Source organism: Bos mutus, chromosome 6, assembly GCF_027580195.1.
Source record: "Bos mutus isolate GX-2022 chromosome 6, NWIPB_WYAK_1.1, whole genome shotgun sequence".
Taxonomy (NCBI): Eukaryota; Metazoa; Chordata; class Mammalia; order Artiodactyla; family Bovidae; genus Bos; species Bos mutus.
This window is the reverse complement of record NC_091622.1, coordinates 19,426,695-19,443,852: the sequence shown is the minus strand read 5'-3', so window position 1 is coordinate 19,443,852 and position 17,158 is coordinate 19,426,695. Positions and strand designations below refer to the sequence as shown.

The window sequence follows — 17,158 nt, the reverse complement described above, 5'->3', positions numbered from 1 at the left end:
CAATGCAGGAGACCGGGATTTGATCCCTGGGTTGAGAAGATTCCCTGGAGAAGAGAATGGCAACCCACTCCAGTATTCTTGCCTGGAAAATTCCATGGACAGAGGAATCTGGTGGGCTACAACCCATGGGACAGCAAAGAGTTGGACACAACTGAGCAAGCAAGCAAGGGAAAATACCCAATTTTGCTAAACAGAATAAAGCCAAATATGCAAAACAATAGCTAGGAGAGGCTGCAGTGTTACATCTAAACCTCAGCTCCAAGCTCCTTTTCCTCTTCATAGGATATTAGCTGGCAAAGGTAACCCCTGATAGCCCAACACTGCTTCCTGGAAGGTGCTTGATAAAATCCTCTCATCTGGAAAGTTTCAGGAATGGATTTAAAAAGAATAAATTAAAATGCATACTACTTATGATTTCCCCTTCCCTTTAATTGTTAGAATCTTCTGGTATACAGAAGAGCAAGCAGATGGGAAAATTGACAATGAATAGCCATACTTAAGGTAAAATCTTGCTGATACCAGATAATCTTCAGATACCAGAAAATTTTATAGTTATTTTTAAGTTACTGTTGCTAAACAGGGACACTTTGATCGAACTGTTTAAAAGATTGTTCTACTCCTGGAATATAAACAAATTGCCACTTTATGAAATATTTTTGTAACCTGCATATGTATGATTTAACATACTACATTTTAACTTCTAATGCTTTGAATTTAGCTTTTAGAAGTATGACATTTGTTACAAAAGTAAAAACATTGTATAAATTGATTTTTCAGCAAAAATGCCTATGTTAAATACCTCTTTCATTGTTCTCATTGGCATAAAATTGAGAATAAAATGGGAATCTGGCTATTGGTTGACATATTGCAAAAATCATGAATGCTCTAGTTAATTTATATTTTCTATATCCTATCCTATGTCTTAGGTCCTTAAGAATTTTCAGTTTTAACTCACCAGTTCTAGACTGTTAGAAAAGCACTAAACTGGGATTTTTATTTCCACTTAGTTTACTATTTTTTACACTGCTTACGCTGCTCACCTAAACATTTGTTAGTTATGACATGCTTTTGAAAGAGTAGACGTGACTAAGGAAATGACATGAAAGAATTACAACATACTCTAATAAGTTATGGAAAGTAATACAGAGATCTTTTGGATAGGTATAATATCTTCTCTTTTTATTCATGCAAGTTTTTTCTGCCCCTAATTGTAATTAACTGCAAAGCCACTCCTGGTGGCTTAGATGGTAAAGAGTCTGCCTGCAATATAGGAGACCCAGGTTCAATCCCTGGGTTGGGAAGATTCCCTGGAGAAGGGAATGGCTACCCATTCCAGTATTCTTGCCTGGAGAATTCTATGGACAGAGGAGCTTGGTGGGCTACAGTCCATGGATTGGCAGAGAGTTGGATACGACTGAGCAACTAACTCTTTCATAAAGCCACTAGGATTTGATTTTGTGCTCTTCGTAGCAGTGGTTGTGTTTTTTTTTTTAACCATTATTTAAAAAATGAATTCTCTAGTTTTCTTGTCCTTAAGTAACTTGATTAAAATTTATAATGATTTTGATCTTATCAGCCAGGTAACATTTTTAAAAAATCATTTCTTGGGGACAAATTTAATTCTTGTTTCACACATTTTTCATTAGCTTCTTCCTTAAATACATTTTCTCAAGTGTAATTAACAAATGTGGTGCAGTACCTCCTGAGCTGTCTGGATAATAGCAGAGCAGCCTGGCATGTTGATTAACTGGAATGACCTGTCATGTAGAGTAAAAGTCCTCAGTTTTTTTAAACATAAATTATCGGTGCTTAATTACAATTTATTTCAAAAAGAGGGAAAGATGTCATATGCCTCTAACAAATAAGAATAAATCACTACCAAGGGAAGTAAAGAAAAGTGAGGAAATGAGAACATTTCTTATTTGATTAATTTATCATAGTTTAAAGCTCAATTCCCTTAGCTCATAATCTGTTTTCAGGCAACTAAGTATTTTGTTGAGAGTTAGAAAGTTTTTTACTCCCAGAGTACCATTTAGACAGTATTTTTCAAACTTTTTTAGTTTCCATAGTAAATGATGCATTTTACAAGATGATTGAGCATACAAGTATACATCTTTACATTATACATATAAATACAAAATAATCTGCCTTACTACTTGCTATTTACCCTGTTATTTTCTATTTTATTTCATTAAAAAAAAACAGCTATATTGATTTTATTTTTTTAATATAAATTTATTTATTTTAATTGGAGGCTAGTTACTTTACAATATTGTATTGGTTTTGCCATACATCAACATGAATCCACCACAGATGTACATGTGTTCCCCATTCTGAACCCCCCTCCCACCTCCCTCCCTGTACCATCCCTCTGGGTCGTCCCAGTGCACCAGCCCCAAGCAACCTGTATCATGCATCGAACCTGGACTGGTGATCAGTTTCATATATGATATTATACATGTTTCAATGCCATTCTCCCAAATCATCCCACCCTCTCCCTCTCCCACAGAGTCCAAAAGACTGTTCTATACATCTGTGTCTCTTTTGCTGTCTCGCATACAGGGTTATCGTTACCATCTTTCTGAATTCCATATATATGTTAGTATACTGTATGGGTGTTTTTCTTTCTGGCTTACTTCACTCTGTATAATCGGCTCCAGTTTCATCCACCTCATTAGAACTGATTCAAATGAATTCTTTTTAATGGCTGAGTAATACTCCATTATGTATATGTACCACAGCTTTCTTATCCATTCGTCTGCTGATGGGCATCTAGGTTGCTTCCATGTCCTGGCTATTATAAACAGTGCTGTGATGAACATTGGGGTACACGTGTCTCTTTCAATTCTGGTTTCCTTGGTGTGTATGCCCAGCAGTGGGATTGCTGGATCATAAGGCAGTTCTAATTTCCAGTTTTTTAAGGAATCTCCACACTGTTCTCCATAGTGGCTACACTAGTTTGCATTCCCACCAACAGTGTAACACGGTTCCCTTTTCTCCACACCCTCTCTAGCATTTATTGCTTGTAGACTTTTGGATTGCAACCGTTCTGACTGGCATGAAATGGTACCTCATAGTGGTTTTGATTTGCATTTCTCTGATAATGAGTGATGTTGAGCATCTTTTCATGTGTTTGTTAGCCATCTGTATGTCTTCTTTGGAGAAATGTCTATTTAATTCTTTGGCCCATTTTTTGATTGGGGCATTTATTTTTCTGAAATTGAGCTGTAGGAGTTGCTTGTATATTTTTGAGATTAGTTGTTTGTCAGTTGCTGCATTTGCTATTATTTTCTCCCATTCTGAAGGCTGTCTTTTCACTTGCTTATAGTTTCCTTTGTTGTGCAAAAGCTTTTAAGTTTAATTAGGTCCCATTTGTTTATTTTTGCTTTTATTTCCAGTATTCTGGGAGGTGGGTCATAGAGGATCCTGCTGTGATTTATGTCAGAGAGTGTTTTGCCTGTGTTCTCCTCTAGGAGTTTTATAGTTTCTGGTCTTACATTTAGATCTTTAATCCATTCTGAGTTTATTTTTGTGCATGGTGTTAGAAAATGTTGTAGTTTCATTCTTTTACAAGTGGTTGACCAGTTTTCCCAACAAGCACCACTTGTTAAAAAGATTGTCTTTAATCCATTGTATATTCTTGCCTCCTTTGTCAAAGATAAGGTATCCATAGGTGCATGGATTTATCTCTGGGCTTTCTATTTTGTTCCATTGGTCTATAGTTCTGTCTTTGTGCCAGTACCATACTGTCTTGATGACTGTGGCTTTGTAGTAGAGCCTGAAGTCAGGTAGGTTGATTCCTCCAGTTCCATTCTTCTTTCTCAAGATTGCTTTGGCTATTTGAGGTTTTTTGTATTTCCATACAAATTGTGAAATTATTTGTTCTAGCTCTGTGAAAAATACTGTTGATAGCTTGATAGGGATTGCATTGAATCCATAGATTGCTTTGAGTAGTATACTCATTTTCACTGTATTGATTCTTCCGATCCATGAACATGGTATATTTCTCCATCTGTTAGTGTCCTCTTTGATTTCTTTCACCAGTGTTTTATAGTTTTCTATATATAGGTCTTTAGTTTCTTTAGGTAGATATATTCCTAAGTATTTTATTCTTTCCTTTGCAATAGTGAATGGAATTGTTTCCTTAATTTCTCTTTCTATTTTCTCATTATTAGTGTATAGGAATGCAAGGATTTCTGTGTGTTGATTTTATGTCCTGCAACTTTACTATATTCTTTGATTAGCTCTAGTAATTTTCCGGTGGAGTCTTTAGGGTTTTCTATGTAGAGGATCATGTCATCTGCAAACAGGGAGAGTTTTACTTCTTCTTTTCCAATTTGGATTCCTTTTATTTCATTTTCTGCTCTGATTGCTGTGGCCAAAACTTCCAAAACTATGTTGAATTGTAGCAATGAAAGTGGGCACCCTTGTCTTGTTCCTGACTTTAGGGGAAATGCTTTCAATTTTTCACCATTGAGGATAATGTTTGCTGTGGGCTTATCATATATAGCTTTTATTATGTTGAGGTGTGTTCCTTCTATTCCTGCTTTCTGGAGAGTTTTTATCATAAATGGATGTTGAGTTTTGTCAAAGGCTTTCTCTGCATCTATTGAGATAATCATATGGCTTTTATTTTTCAATTTGTTAATGTGGTGTATTACATTGATTGATTTGCGGATTTTGAAGAATCCTTGCATCCCTGGGATAAAGCCCACTTGGTCATGGTGTATGATCTTTTTAATGTGTTGTTGGATTCTGATTGCTAGAATTGTGTTAAGGATTTTTGCATCTATGTTCATCAGTGATATTGGCCTGTAGTTGTTTTTTTTTTTTTTTTTTTGGGATCTTTGTCAGGTTTTGGTATTAGGATGATGGTGGCCTCATAGAATGAGTTTGGAAGTTTCCCTTCCTCTGCAATTTTCTGGAAGAGTTTGAGTAGGATAGGTGTTAGCTCTTCTCTAAATTTTTGGTAGAATTCAGTTGTGAAGCCGTCTGGACCTGGGCTTTTGTTTGCTGGAAGATTTCTGATTACAGTTTCAATTTCCATGCTTGTGATGGGTCTGTTAAGATTTTCTATTTCTTCCTGGTTCTGGTTTGGAAAAGTTGTACTTTTCTAAGAATTTGTCCATTTCTTCCACGTTGTCCATTTTATTGGCATATAATTGCTGATAGTAGTCTCTTATGATCCTTTGTATTTGTGTGTTGTCTGTTGTGATCTCTCCATTTTCATTTCTAATTTTATTGATTTGATTTTTCTCCCTTTCTTTCTTGATGAGTCTGGATAATGTTTTGTCAATTTTATTTATCCTTTCAAAGAACCAGCTTTTGGCTTTGTTGATTTTTGCTATGGTCTCTTTTGTTTCTTTTGCATTTATTTCTGCTCTAATTTTTAAGATTTCTTTCCTTCTACTAACCGGGGGGTTCTTCATTTCTTCCTTTTCTTGTTGCTTTAGGTGTAGAGTTAGGTTATTTATTTGTCTTTTTCTTGTGTCTTGAGGTATGCCTGTATTGCTATGAACTTTCCCCTTAGGACTGCTTTTACAGTATCCCACAGGTTTGGGGTTGTTGTGTTTTCATTTTCATTCATTTCTATGCATATTTTGATTTCTTTTTTGATTTCTTCTGTGATTTGTTGGTTATTCAGCAGCGTGTTGTTCAGCCTCCATATGCTGGAATTTTTAATAGTTTTGCTCCTGTAATTGAGATCTAATCTTATTGCACTGTGGTCAGAAAAGATGCTTGGAATGATTTCAGTTTTTTTGAATTGACCAAGGCTAGATTTATGGCCCAGGATGTGATCTATCCTGGAGAAGGTTCCGTGTGCGCTTGAGAAAAAGGTGAAATTCATTGTTTTCGGGTGAAATGTCCTATAGATATCAATTAGGTCTAACTGGTCTATTGTATCGTTTAAAGTGTGTGTTTTCTTGTTAATTTTCTGTTTAGTTGATCTATCCATAGATGTGAGTGGGGTATTAAAGTCTCCCACTATTATTGTGTTATTGTTAATTTCCCCTTTCATACTTGTTAGCAAAATCTCTTAATGGGCCATAAGCAGCAGTTTGAAGAAGAGGTGGCAAGAATACACAGAAGAACTGTACAAAAAAGAGCTTCACAACCAAGATAATCACAGTGGTGTGATCACTCACCTAGAGCCAGACATCCTGGAATGTGAAGTCAAGTGGGCCTTAGAAAGCATCACTATGAACAAAGCTAGTGGAGGTGAAGGAATTCTAGTTAAGCTATTTCAAATCCTGAAAGGTGATTCTGTGAAAGTGCTGCACTCAATATGCCAGCAAATTTGGAAAACTCAGCAGTGGCCACAGGACTGGAAAAGGTCAGTTTTCATTCCAATCCCAAAGAAAGGCAATGCCAAAGAATGCTCAAACTACCGCCCAATTGCACTCATCTCACACGGTAGTAAAGTAATGCTCAAAATTCTCCAAGCCAGGCTTCAGCAATACATGAACCATGAACTTCCAGATGTTTAAGCTGGTTTTAGAAAAGGAAAGGAACCAGAGATCAAATTCCCAACATACGCTGGATCATCGAAAAAGCAAGAGTTCCAGAAAAACATCAACTTTTGCTTTATTGACTATGCCAAAGCCTTTGACTGTGTGGATCACAACAAACTGTGGAAAATTCTGAAAGAGATGGGAATACCAGACCCCCTGACCTGCCTCTTGAGAAACCTATATGCATGTCAGGAAGCAACAGTTAGAACTGGATGTGGAACAACAGACTGGTTCCAAATAGGAAAAGGAGTATGCCAAGGCTGTATATTGTCAACCTGCTTATTTAACTTCTATGCAGAGTATATCATGAGAAACGCTGTGCTGGAAGAAGCACAAGCTGGAATCAAGATTGCCGGGAGAAATATCAATAACCTCAGATATGCAGATGACACCACCCTTATGGCAGAAAGTGAAGAGGAACTAAAAAGCCTCTTGATGAAGGTGAAAGAGGAGAGTGAAAAAGTTGGCTTAAAGCTCAACATTCAGGAAATAAAGATCATGGCATCCAGTCCCATCACTTCATGGGAAATAGATGGGGAAACAGTGGAAACAGTGTCAGACTTTATTTTTTGGGGGGCTGCAAAATCACTGCAGATGGTGATTGCAGCCAGGAAATTAAAAGATGCTTACTCCTTGGAAGGAAAGTTATGACCAACCTAGATAGCATATTGAGAAGCAGAGGCATTACTGTGCCAACAAAGGTCCATCTAGTCAAGGCTATGGTTTTTCCAGTGGTCATGTATAGATGTGAGAGTTGGACTGTGAAGAAAGCTAAGCGCCGAAGAATTGATGCTTTTGTACTGTGGTGTTGGAGAAGACTCTTGAGAGTCCCTTGGACTGCAAGGAGATCCAACCAGTCCATTCTAAAGGAGATCAGTCCTGGGTGTTCTTTGGAAGGACTGATGCTAAAGCTGAAACTCCTGTACTTTGGCCTCATGTGAAGAGTTGACTCATTGGAAAAGACTCTGATGCTGGGAGGGATCGGGGGCAGGAGGAGAAGGGTACGACAGAGGATGAGATGGCTGGATGGCATCACTGACTCAGTGGACGTGCGTCTGGGTGACCTCCGGGAGTTGGTGATGGACAGGGAGGCCTGGCGTGCTGCAGTTCATGGGGTCTCAAAGAGTCGGACACAACTGATTGACTGAACTGAACTGATAACTGGATATATCTGTAGAGATTTTCTGTGATTTGTCCTTTTCACTTTTTCTGTTCATAATTATAAGTCATAATCTGTTTGTAACATTATAACTTTCTATGGAAACAGCATTCAGTGTCTTACAAAGAAGAAGAACATTCTAATTTTTAAAGAAATTGAAGTTTGGTGGTGGTGCTAGGGAGAAAGCATCTGACCAAGGCAAAATAAACGTTAATTTACATCAGGGGTAATGGTTTCCAATGTTTTTAATTTGAAAAGTCTTTCTTTAAATGCTGCATCATCATAAAAAACAACAAACTGCTGATAAATGCAACTACATGGATGAATCTCAGAATCATACTGCTAAATGAAACAAACCACATTTTGTGATCCCATTTTCATGCAGTTCTAGAAAAGGCAGAATTATACACATGAGAAGCAGATCAGTGATTGCCTGCAACTGACTGGGGAGCAGAGACTGATTGCCAGCAGTCACAAGGGAACTTTCCTCTGTGACATTGAGCATTCCAGTAGGAAGTTATCATAGTTGCACAACTGCTTAAATTTACTGAAACTCATTCTGTGAACTGTACACTTAAAATGTGTGAATTTTATGGTATGTAAGGTTACTTCAATCAGCTCTTATAACAAACAAAAATTATGTATAATAATATGTTTTGTTCTTTTTCTGCCTAGGTAATTATCTGCAGGAAACTTTCTGGAAAGCTGGTAGAATTTCCACTGCTGGCTGCCTGGTACCAGAGGATTCAGGAAGTGCCAAGAGTGCAAACAGCAGCTTCTCAGTGTGGGATCCAATTTATCAGTTTACCAGCATTACAGACCACCTCAAGTCAACAGCCCCCAAACTTGGATGAGGCCCCAAGTGCAGAGGAGCAAAATGATCCTTCGTTTATTGGAGGACCAAGACCCACTATGACTAAATTAATGGTAATTCAGTTGTTTTTATTAAAATTTTGTTTGAAAGATTCCATGTGATAAAAGTTGCTTAGTATACTACCCCAACTTGTAATTATCTATTGACATTTTTGTTATAAATTTTATTTACATCACTCTTAACCAATCACACTTTCCACTAGTCTTTTCATTTAAGTGAAATACAGTAAATTGAAGATGTTTACTATTATGTGTCTTTGGAGGTAAGTCAGAATATATATTTTTAAGAGTATTTTTCTCAAAACATTTTGTTTTACATTTGATACACCAAAGTCATATCTCATATGGTCAAGTTTACTGTTTTAACCTGATGTTTTTCTGTTGCAAGGAACTAGTCTTGTTTTTTTTAATTTTGAGGTGATGATTTGAATTAAAGATATGAGAATGATTATCTCAATTTATTTGCCAAAGTTTTGTCTAAATTTAAGATTTTTGAATTCTGTTTTTAATTTATTCCTTGATTTTATTACCTTATATAGAATAAGAATGCATATCATTTATTTTTCTCTGTTTGTAGCATAATTTGTTTCTAATGGTACTAAGTGTATACATTTTCACCAATAGGCTTTCTTTTCACTATCGTTCAAAACAATTTGCAAAGGAACTTCTCTGGTTGTCCAGTGGCTAAGACTGCGTTACTAATGCAGAGGGCCCAGGTTCAACCCCTGGTCAGAGAACTAGATACCACATGCTACAATTAAGACCCGGTGCAGCCACATAAATAAATACTTTAAAATATTTACAAAAATGGCTTGCTTTTAACTGAGACTACTTGAAGATTTATTTGAATAGGGAATTCATGAATTAATTTGAGCTAGTCATCTGAGTTGTATTGGCAAAAAAATTAGTATATTTTTCTTACTTGGGTTAGGAAGTATCTGAGTTCTAGTGTTAAAAAAGTTCTTTGATTTAGAAAAGCACAAGAAGATGTTAGTAGTAACACCAGCTCCTCATCTCTTCAGCTAAGTTTTGTTAGCCTAGTGATGAAACAATGAAACAGGAGTTGATTTTAGAAGATATAGTAGTTTGATGTGTCTTGATCAGATGGTTATATTGTTCAGCAATCTTTCGTTTACCTCCTGATTGTTTTTGTTTGTAAAACTAATTGTCAGGAGAGTAATCTTTGTATTAAAATACTAATTTCTAAAATTTTAGCAAACCAATAATCCGTGCTTTTATTTGAATTCGTACTTTTACAGAGTCTTGAAAAAAGATTGGTAATTCAGATTTTTCTGCCTGTGCTTTTCCAGCAACAAAATGATATTAGGAAAGACATTTGCCTTTGTTACATTTTAAAATATTTATATAAAAGAGATAAATATATTCAGAGAAAAGTTAAACAATCATAAAAATTAGCCCTTTGTAATAATATTAAAAATATAAGGGAATCCTAAAATTTTAAATTACAGGGGATGAGTTAGTTCATGTCCTTCAAGAAGCAAATTCCAAGATAGGGTTAGATGTGCTGCAGGAGGGGGAGGGCACCAGAGGAGGGTGCATGAGCCTTCAAAGGTGGTGCAGGTTTGACCACTGTGCATGAAAACAGGAAAGGAAGGAAGGTGGCGTCAGGAAAGTCAGACTTCCGTGCAATTCTGTGAAGGTTTGGTCAAGGTAGTGAGGAATCCTCGAGCTTCAATCCTCTGTCACAGAGTTCCATGTTTCTCAAAAGTGGCCTGCACTTTCAGTCTCTGTGCCTGAGACTTAGTCACTGACTTGGCAATAGTCCCTGGGAAGGCTATATTAGAGACCAGGTGACTTGGGTTCTACCCAGCTTTGTAGTCAAGCTAACATTAGTATTATACCTTCAGTAAGGCATTTAACCAAATGGTCTCAATTTCTCCTTTTATAGAGTGAGGTATACATTTGTATTCTTTGGAACTCTGCATTCAGATGTTTATATCTTTCCTTTTCTCCTTTGCTTATCGCTTCTTTTCTTTTCACAGCTATTTGTAAGGCCTCCCCAGACAGCCATTTTGCTTTTTTGCATTTCTTTTCCATGGGGATGGTCTTGATCCCTGTCTCCTGTACAATGTCACGAACCTCATTCCATAGTTCATCAGGCACTCTGTCTATCAGATCTAGGCCCTTAAATCTATTTCTCACTTCCACTGTATAATCATAAGGAATTTGATTTAGGTCATACCTGAATGGTCTAGTGGTTTTCCCTACTTTCTTCAATTTAAGTCTGAATTTGGCAATAAGGAGTTCATGGTCTGAGCCACAGTCAGCTCCTGGTCTTGTTTTTGCTGACTGTATAGAGCTTCTCCATCTTTGGCTGCAGAGAATATAATCAATCTGATTTCAGTGTTGACCATCTGGTGATGTCCATGTATAGAGTCTTCTCTTGTGTTGTTGGAAGAGGGTGTTTGTTATAAGCAGTGCATTTTCTTGGCAAAACTCTATTAGTCTTTGCCCTGCTTCATTCCGTATTCCAAGGCCAAATTTGCTTGTTACTCCAGGTGTTTCTTGACTTCCTACTTTTGCATTCCAGTCTCCTATAATGAATACGACATCTTTTTTGGGTGTTAGTTCTAAAAGGTCTTGTAGTCTTCATAGAACCGTTCAACTTCAGCTTCTTCAGCGTTACTGGTTGGGGCATAGACTTGGATTACTATGATATTGAATGGTTTGATCTGATCTGATACATTTGTATATGAGTCATTTTTACTTTTAAATCTTTATGATTGTATGAAAGTTGACTGGGACATCACATCAGCAATTTTAAAAGAACAAAGTTTTCAAATCTAAAAATAAACTAAAATTTCAATTTTCTTTTAATTCTACCTTGATTGTGTGTATTGGATACGTTTTTTCTTTTTATCACTTTCCCAGCTTTTTTAAAGTTCACCTAAGTAACATTTTCCTTTTTAATAGGGCATTGTTTTTGCTAAGTTTCTCATTGTCATATATTTGAAAGACAATATTATATCAAATTAACATATTCTGTGAATGTATTTATTTATACTGTAGTTTTTCATTTCTGTATAGTCAGAGTGTGTGTGTGTGTGTGTGTGTGTGTGTGTGTTTTTGCCGATTGCATGACGACACATGAAATTGGTCCTAAGTGGATGTATAAAATCGGAGAAGGCAATGGCACCCCACTCCAGTACTCTTGCCTGGAAAATCCCATGGACGGGGGAGCCTGGTAGGCTGCAGTCCATGGGGTAGCAAAGAGTTGGACATGACTAAAGTGACTTAGCAGCAGCAGCAGCAGCAGCAGATGTGTAAAATACAAAAAATTTTCTTGGTAATGCTCACATCTCACCCTTTTTTCCTTCTATTTTCTCTGGCACAGTCTTGCCTCCAAAATCTCCCGTATTCTTGAGAGGTTTTAAATTTATTTATTCATCCAGTCAGTCAAAAAATGTACATGTATTTACTAAACACCAGACATTGTTCTGAATGTTGAATATATGAAGAACAAATTGGACTGCCCTCATAGAGGTTACATTCTGGTGGGGATAGGTAAATAAAAACCACAAGTAAATATGTAACACATTAGCTAATGATAAGTGTTATAAAAATAATGTGGGATGAGGGGAGTGGGGATGATGGAGGTCATGATCGTATTTTAGATAAGGTGGTCAAGAAGTCTTAACTGATAAGGTGAAGACATTGATCAGATGACCAGAATGAACATTTGAAGATTTGGAGGATATGTTCTAGGCATATAGTCCAGCTAGTAGAAGACCCTGAACAAATTTACAGAGACAGAAAATGGATCAGTAGTTGCCCAGGCCAGGGAGCTATGGGCAGAGAACAGAGAATATCTGCTAATGGATATGGGATGTCTTTTTTTGAGATGATGAAAATGTTCTCAAGGTAGATAGTGGTGATGGTTACACAACCGTGAATATTTTAAAAACCATTGTATTTTACTCTTTAAAGGAACAGATTTTATGGCATAGAAATTATATTTCAAAATAGTTGTATTTTATAAAAGACCCTCAGTTAAGAATGAGTACGGTAAAATGAGGAATATCAAGAAGTTCAGTGTGGCTAGATTGGACTAAGGGAGTTTTAGGAAAGAGGTGATGATGTCAAAGAGATGTGTTTATCTTTCTGGAGGCAGATGAGTACTCTGGCCTCTATACCTGTAGCTATATACATACCCCAACAAAAGAATCTTTTTTACCATTTCCTTTTGGACTGGAATTCAGCTAGTCTTCATGATGGAAAGTAATCTCCTAAACTAACTGACTACAAAGGGGTTAATGATTGATTTTCAGGGATTTTTCTTTTGAATAAGATATTCCTAGAGATTAAAAAAAAAACCAATTCCAGAATCATGGATATCTATCTTGTGGGCTGTGGACACCGAATGTTATTACAAAGGGTCTGGAAATCCATGAGTAAGCCATGCCACTGTCTGTAGATCAAATAAATAAATATACAACATTCAACATGAGGAAGGAACCTGAGAATTTTTTTGTATATGGAAGAGGGACAATCATTTTTTTAAATGTTGGGAACTAGTTGGTTAAACAAAAGGGATCCTTTTCTAGAGATTTTGTAGGTCCTCGTAAGAGACTAGTATGATGATATTTGGGGTGCATGTTAAAGTGGGGACTTTCTGATCCTTTAAATATAGCTGCTAGGCTGTAGCAACTTTTGAATAATACATGACAGACCTTGATGGATGTATGCAGAGTTAGTTTTGATTATGTGGATTGTTTTTGATAAAAGTTTTATTCTCAGGTGACTTTTCTCTTTGACACCTAATATTTCTAGGTGGCTTATTACTTCTATGTCACTTCAGGTAATAATTTTAGTAGGAAGTTTAATAGGAAAGTAACCATACTGTTAAGAAACTCAACATTTATTTCTTGTTTTGGGGGGAAGAATACTTTTCAAAAACATCTTGATCATTATTTCTTCTGCTTTTACTTGTTTCTGACTTCTGTTTGCAGAAGTCAGGGTAAGTGTTTAAAGAGTTTTAACAGTAAGCAGGGAACAAGGTCAAATACAAATTTTCGTGATAGTCTCAGATCCCGTAGTGTGAATCTAAAGAAGAGAATCTATTAGGGTTGTATTTAAGATCATAAACAAGCAAGCAAACAAACAAACAAAAAAATAGAATACACTGTGATAACAATTAGAGAAAGAGAATAAACCACCTGTTCATTCATTCACCAAGCATTTATTCAGTGTTACACCAGGCAGTGCATCAGACTCAACTATGTATTAGTATGGCCTATGGAACTCAATTATATCTCTTCACAGATATTTTACTTTTCTCTCTGGGTGGCTATGTATGAAATATTTTTCTGATGATTATTACAAGTTCCTACTTCTTTGAAATATCTTGTGATATTCTGCAGTCATGGAATAGCTAGAGATATTTGAAAGAGTATATATATTTCAACATATATCTCTTATGTAACAATATTTTGAGGAATGCTTGATGTTTATTAGAATCTGTATTTCACCTTGCCAGTGTAGAAAATAGAATTTGGTGTTCTAGAGTATAACAGGATTATATTAATTCATTAATTTGGAAAGGGCCTATCTCCTTTTCCAGGAAAAAGGCATTGAAGTGATGTTTTCTCCCCACCCTTGCCCTACTTGGACCCTTGATTGGGATACACTTCCTGCAGCAGTGAGCCCAAAGGAAGGTAAATTGTTTTTTGTTTTGTCTCTTTAAATTTTATTCATACTCTGGATACCCTCCTCTGACCCATCTTCCAGTTCTCTAGTTCTCTCTTTGGCTATCTCTAACATTCTGATCATACTATCCACTGAGTTTTCATTTTATTTTTATTACAAAAATTTTACATATACACATTGCTTTAGTTTAGTATTTCCCACGTTTGCCAAATCTGATCTTTGTTTTTTCTTTGCTGAAGTATTTTGAAACCTATCCCAGATAATATGTCACCCATAATACACATCTAAACAATATTGACATCTTAAATAATCACCATGTCATTATCATGCTTAATAAAAATCAACAAAAATTCCTTCATCATCTAATAACCACTTCATAATAATTTCCCCCAATTATTTAAAATATTATTTGAAAAAATATTTTGATAGATTTTTTAGTTAAATATATTTTTTATCACTAAAAACTACATTTGGTTTGTTTATTTTGATGATATATTTTCCTTGGTCATGTTTCAATTTTCTCTTTTTATAATTGTTTAAACATAGTGATTTTGTATACTGCATATATTATTTCTAATAGCTGATATTCATTGAGGTCTAATACTTCTGTTCATTGTTTCTGTTGACTTCACTCCTGGTGTCTCACATCCCTGTCAATTTTGTAATTTTAGATGCTGAATTCATTTTTGGGGTTCCCTAAATTTTGGAATCTTGTGAGACCTGGTTAGAAATGAATTCCCATAGTTAGAATTTATGTTTGTGTATGCCAGACATCTTAAACTATTGCACTTAATGCACTGGAACTTATTTTTTCAGGTTGCGATTCCTTCGGCCTTTTCTATCTAGAACTGAGGCTTACACAGAAAATTAACTTTTTCACCTTTCTTTGTTGTTGAATAGAGCTTTTAAAAAAAACATCTTTTCACAATGAATATAGCTTTTCAAGGTTTCTGCTTCCATGTAGTGATACTAGTTTCAGCTCTCCACCATGCTAGGGATCAAGGACTAGCCTCTCTTCTTTCTCTTGCTGTTAAAGCCTAGAGCCCTATTATCAGTAGATACCCTCCAGGCAGCTGTAGTGTCAGTGAGATCATTACACTGCTTTTTAGTCCCTTTCCCCCTTTATCAGGTCCTATGGATTTTCCTTACTCTCAGAAGTCCAATTAAACAGGTAAAGGATAATAGTTGAAGTTTAAATGCCATTTTAGGCATTTTTAGAGGAGGAACATTTTCATAGCTCAGCATTCTATTTCTTTAATTGTTTATGTGTTCTTTAGTTTTATACTAATCTAAATATCAGAGAAGGCAATGGCACCCCACTCCAGTACTCTTGCCTGGAAAATCCCATGGACGGAGGAGCCTGGTGGGCTGCCGTCTATGGGGTTGCACAGAGTCGGACACGACTGAGCGACTTCACTTTCACTTTTCACTTTCATGCATTGGAGAAGGAAATGGCAACCCACTCCAGCCTTCTTGCCTGGAGAATCCCAGGGATGAGGGAGCCTGGTGGGCTGCCATCTATGGGGTCACACAGAGTCGGACACGACTGAAACGACTTAGCAGCAGCAGCAATCTAAATATAAGTTTTGATTTTTAAAGCACTCTTTAAAATTATTTGCCTTCCTTTTTCATGTTCTTCTCTTCTATGATACATCCTGACATTCCTGTATCTCACTAATCACTTCTGTTCTGTTAATCAAGGAAACATTTTAGAATTCTTCCAAAATGGAAGAAGATTATATTGGATAGTTAAGAATGCTGCTGCAAAGATATTTTATAAAAATGAAATTCATTTTTTGTTTTTATTAACTATATGAAAAATAGTCACTAGTGAATTTGTTAATGTTTTAATTTCGATTTTTTTGGCATTTTACAAAGCTTAGATGTTTTTATTATACATGCAATTAAATTTTCTATACTCTTCAGTTATAGATTTTGAATGGGTTAAACCTATAGTTTACTAAATAAAAGTCAAATTTTTATTAATACTTATATTAAAATGAAAACAGCCTTTTAAGTGTGGCATGTTTTTCTTTAACTATAATTAATTTACTATGAAGGCAAAATGGTATTTTCACTTATTAATATGAACACTCAATTATATCTGCTAACAACTCAGAAATTTGACATTAAGCATTCATGTCTGGTTGTTTTACTGGTTAGAAGTGCATATCTAATGGAGCTCATGGAATATATTACTCATTTTATTCCTTTAATTGGATCACTTTGTTTTAATAAATATTATGACAAAGATGGAGCTAGAACAGTGGATCTCATGGTATACTCACATTTCATTTACTGTAAAAGGTTTGTAGTCTTGTTTAACTAAGGTAGAGTTGTGGTATTTTTCAAGGTTCTGTTTTGAGTTCTGGTGATTTCAATATTGCACAGTTAATAGGATCTTTGTGAAATGAAATTATTGTACATCGTGGTGCAGATGTCACTATGAATGTGTTCTCATGATTTGTGCTCTGGTACTATCTTTTAGGAGAAATTAAATTCTACTAAGATATTATTGGTACTTGGTTCATTTTAATGTGTCAGAAATCAACTCTATTTACATCAAGATTATGGTGCATGAGAATCAGCTTCTTTACTATCAGAGACTGTATTAATTCTCATAAAAGAGTCTAACATAGTTCATAAACCTATCTAATCTCATTCACTCTGCTCACCCGTTTCTCCCCCTCTATCTTATGTACCAGTGCCTAAGTTTCTTGCTATTTTCCTTCTAAGATCTGTATTTTCTCTCTCCATGCCTTCACCTTTATTTTTCTTGCAGCCTTAAATATTCCTCTATTTCCCATTTCTTGAAATTATATTCATCTTTTAAGAATTAACAAAGCTTCTTCATCAGTTATGGAATCAGATTGCCTGGGTTTGAAACCTGGCCTAATAGCTAGCTAGATAACCTATGGCCCGATCCCTTTCTGAGAATGTCTGAATT

The 17,158-nt window shown here is 35.8% G+C and overlaps 1 protein-coding gene across 4 annotated transcripts in view; it reads left to right on the top strand.

Annotated features, from left to right (window-relative positions):
• Positions 1-17,158, top strand: part of GSTCD (glutathione S-transferase C-terminal domain containing) — a 151,579-nt gene that overhangs the window by 17,722 nt on the left and 116,699 nt on the right. For all 4 annotated transcript variants that reach the window (XM_070372055.1, XM_070372056.1, XM_070372054.1 and 1 more), the window contains 2 exons: positions 8,347-8,598; positions 14,126-14,219. In XM_070372055.1, coding sequence (XP_070228156.1) covers positions 8,347-8,598; positions 14,126-14,219 — 346 coding nt within the window. The remainder of the gene's footprint in view (positions 1-8,346; positions 8,599-14,125; positions 14,220-17,158) is intronic.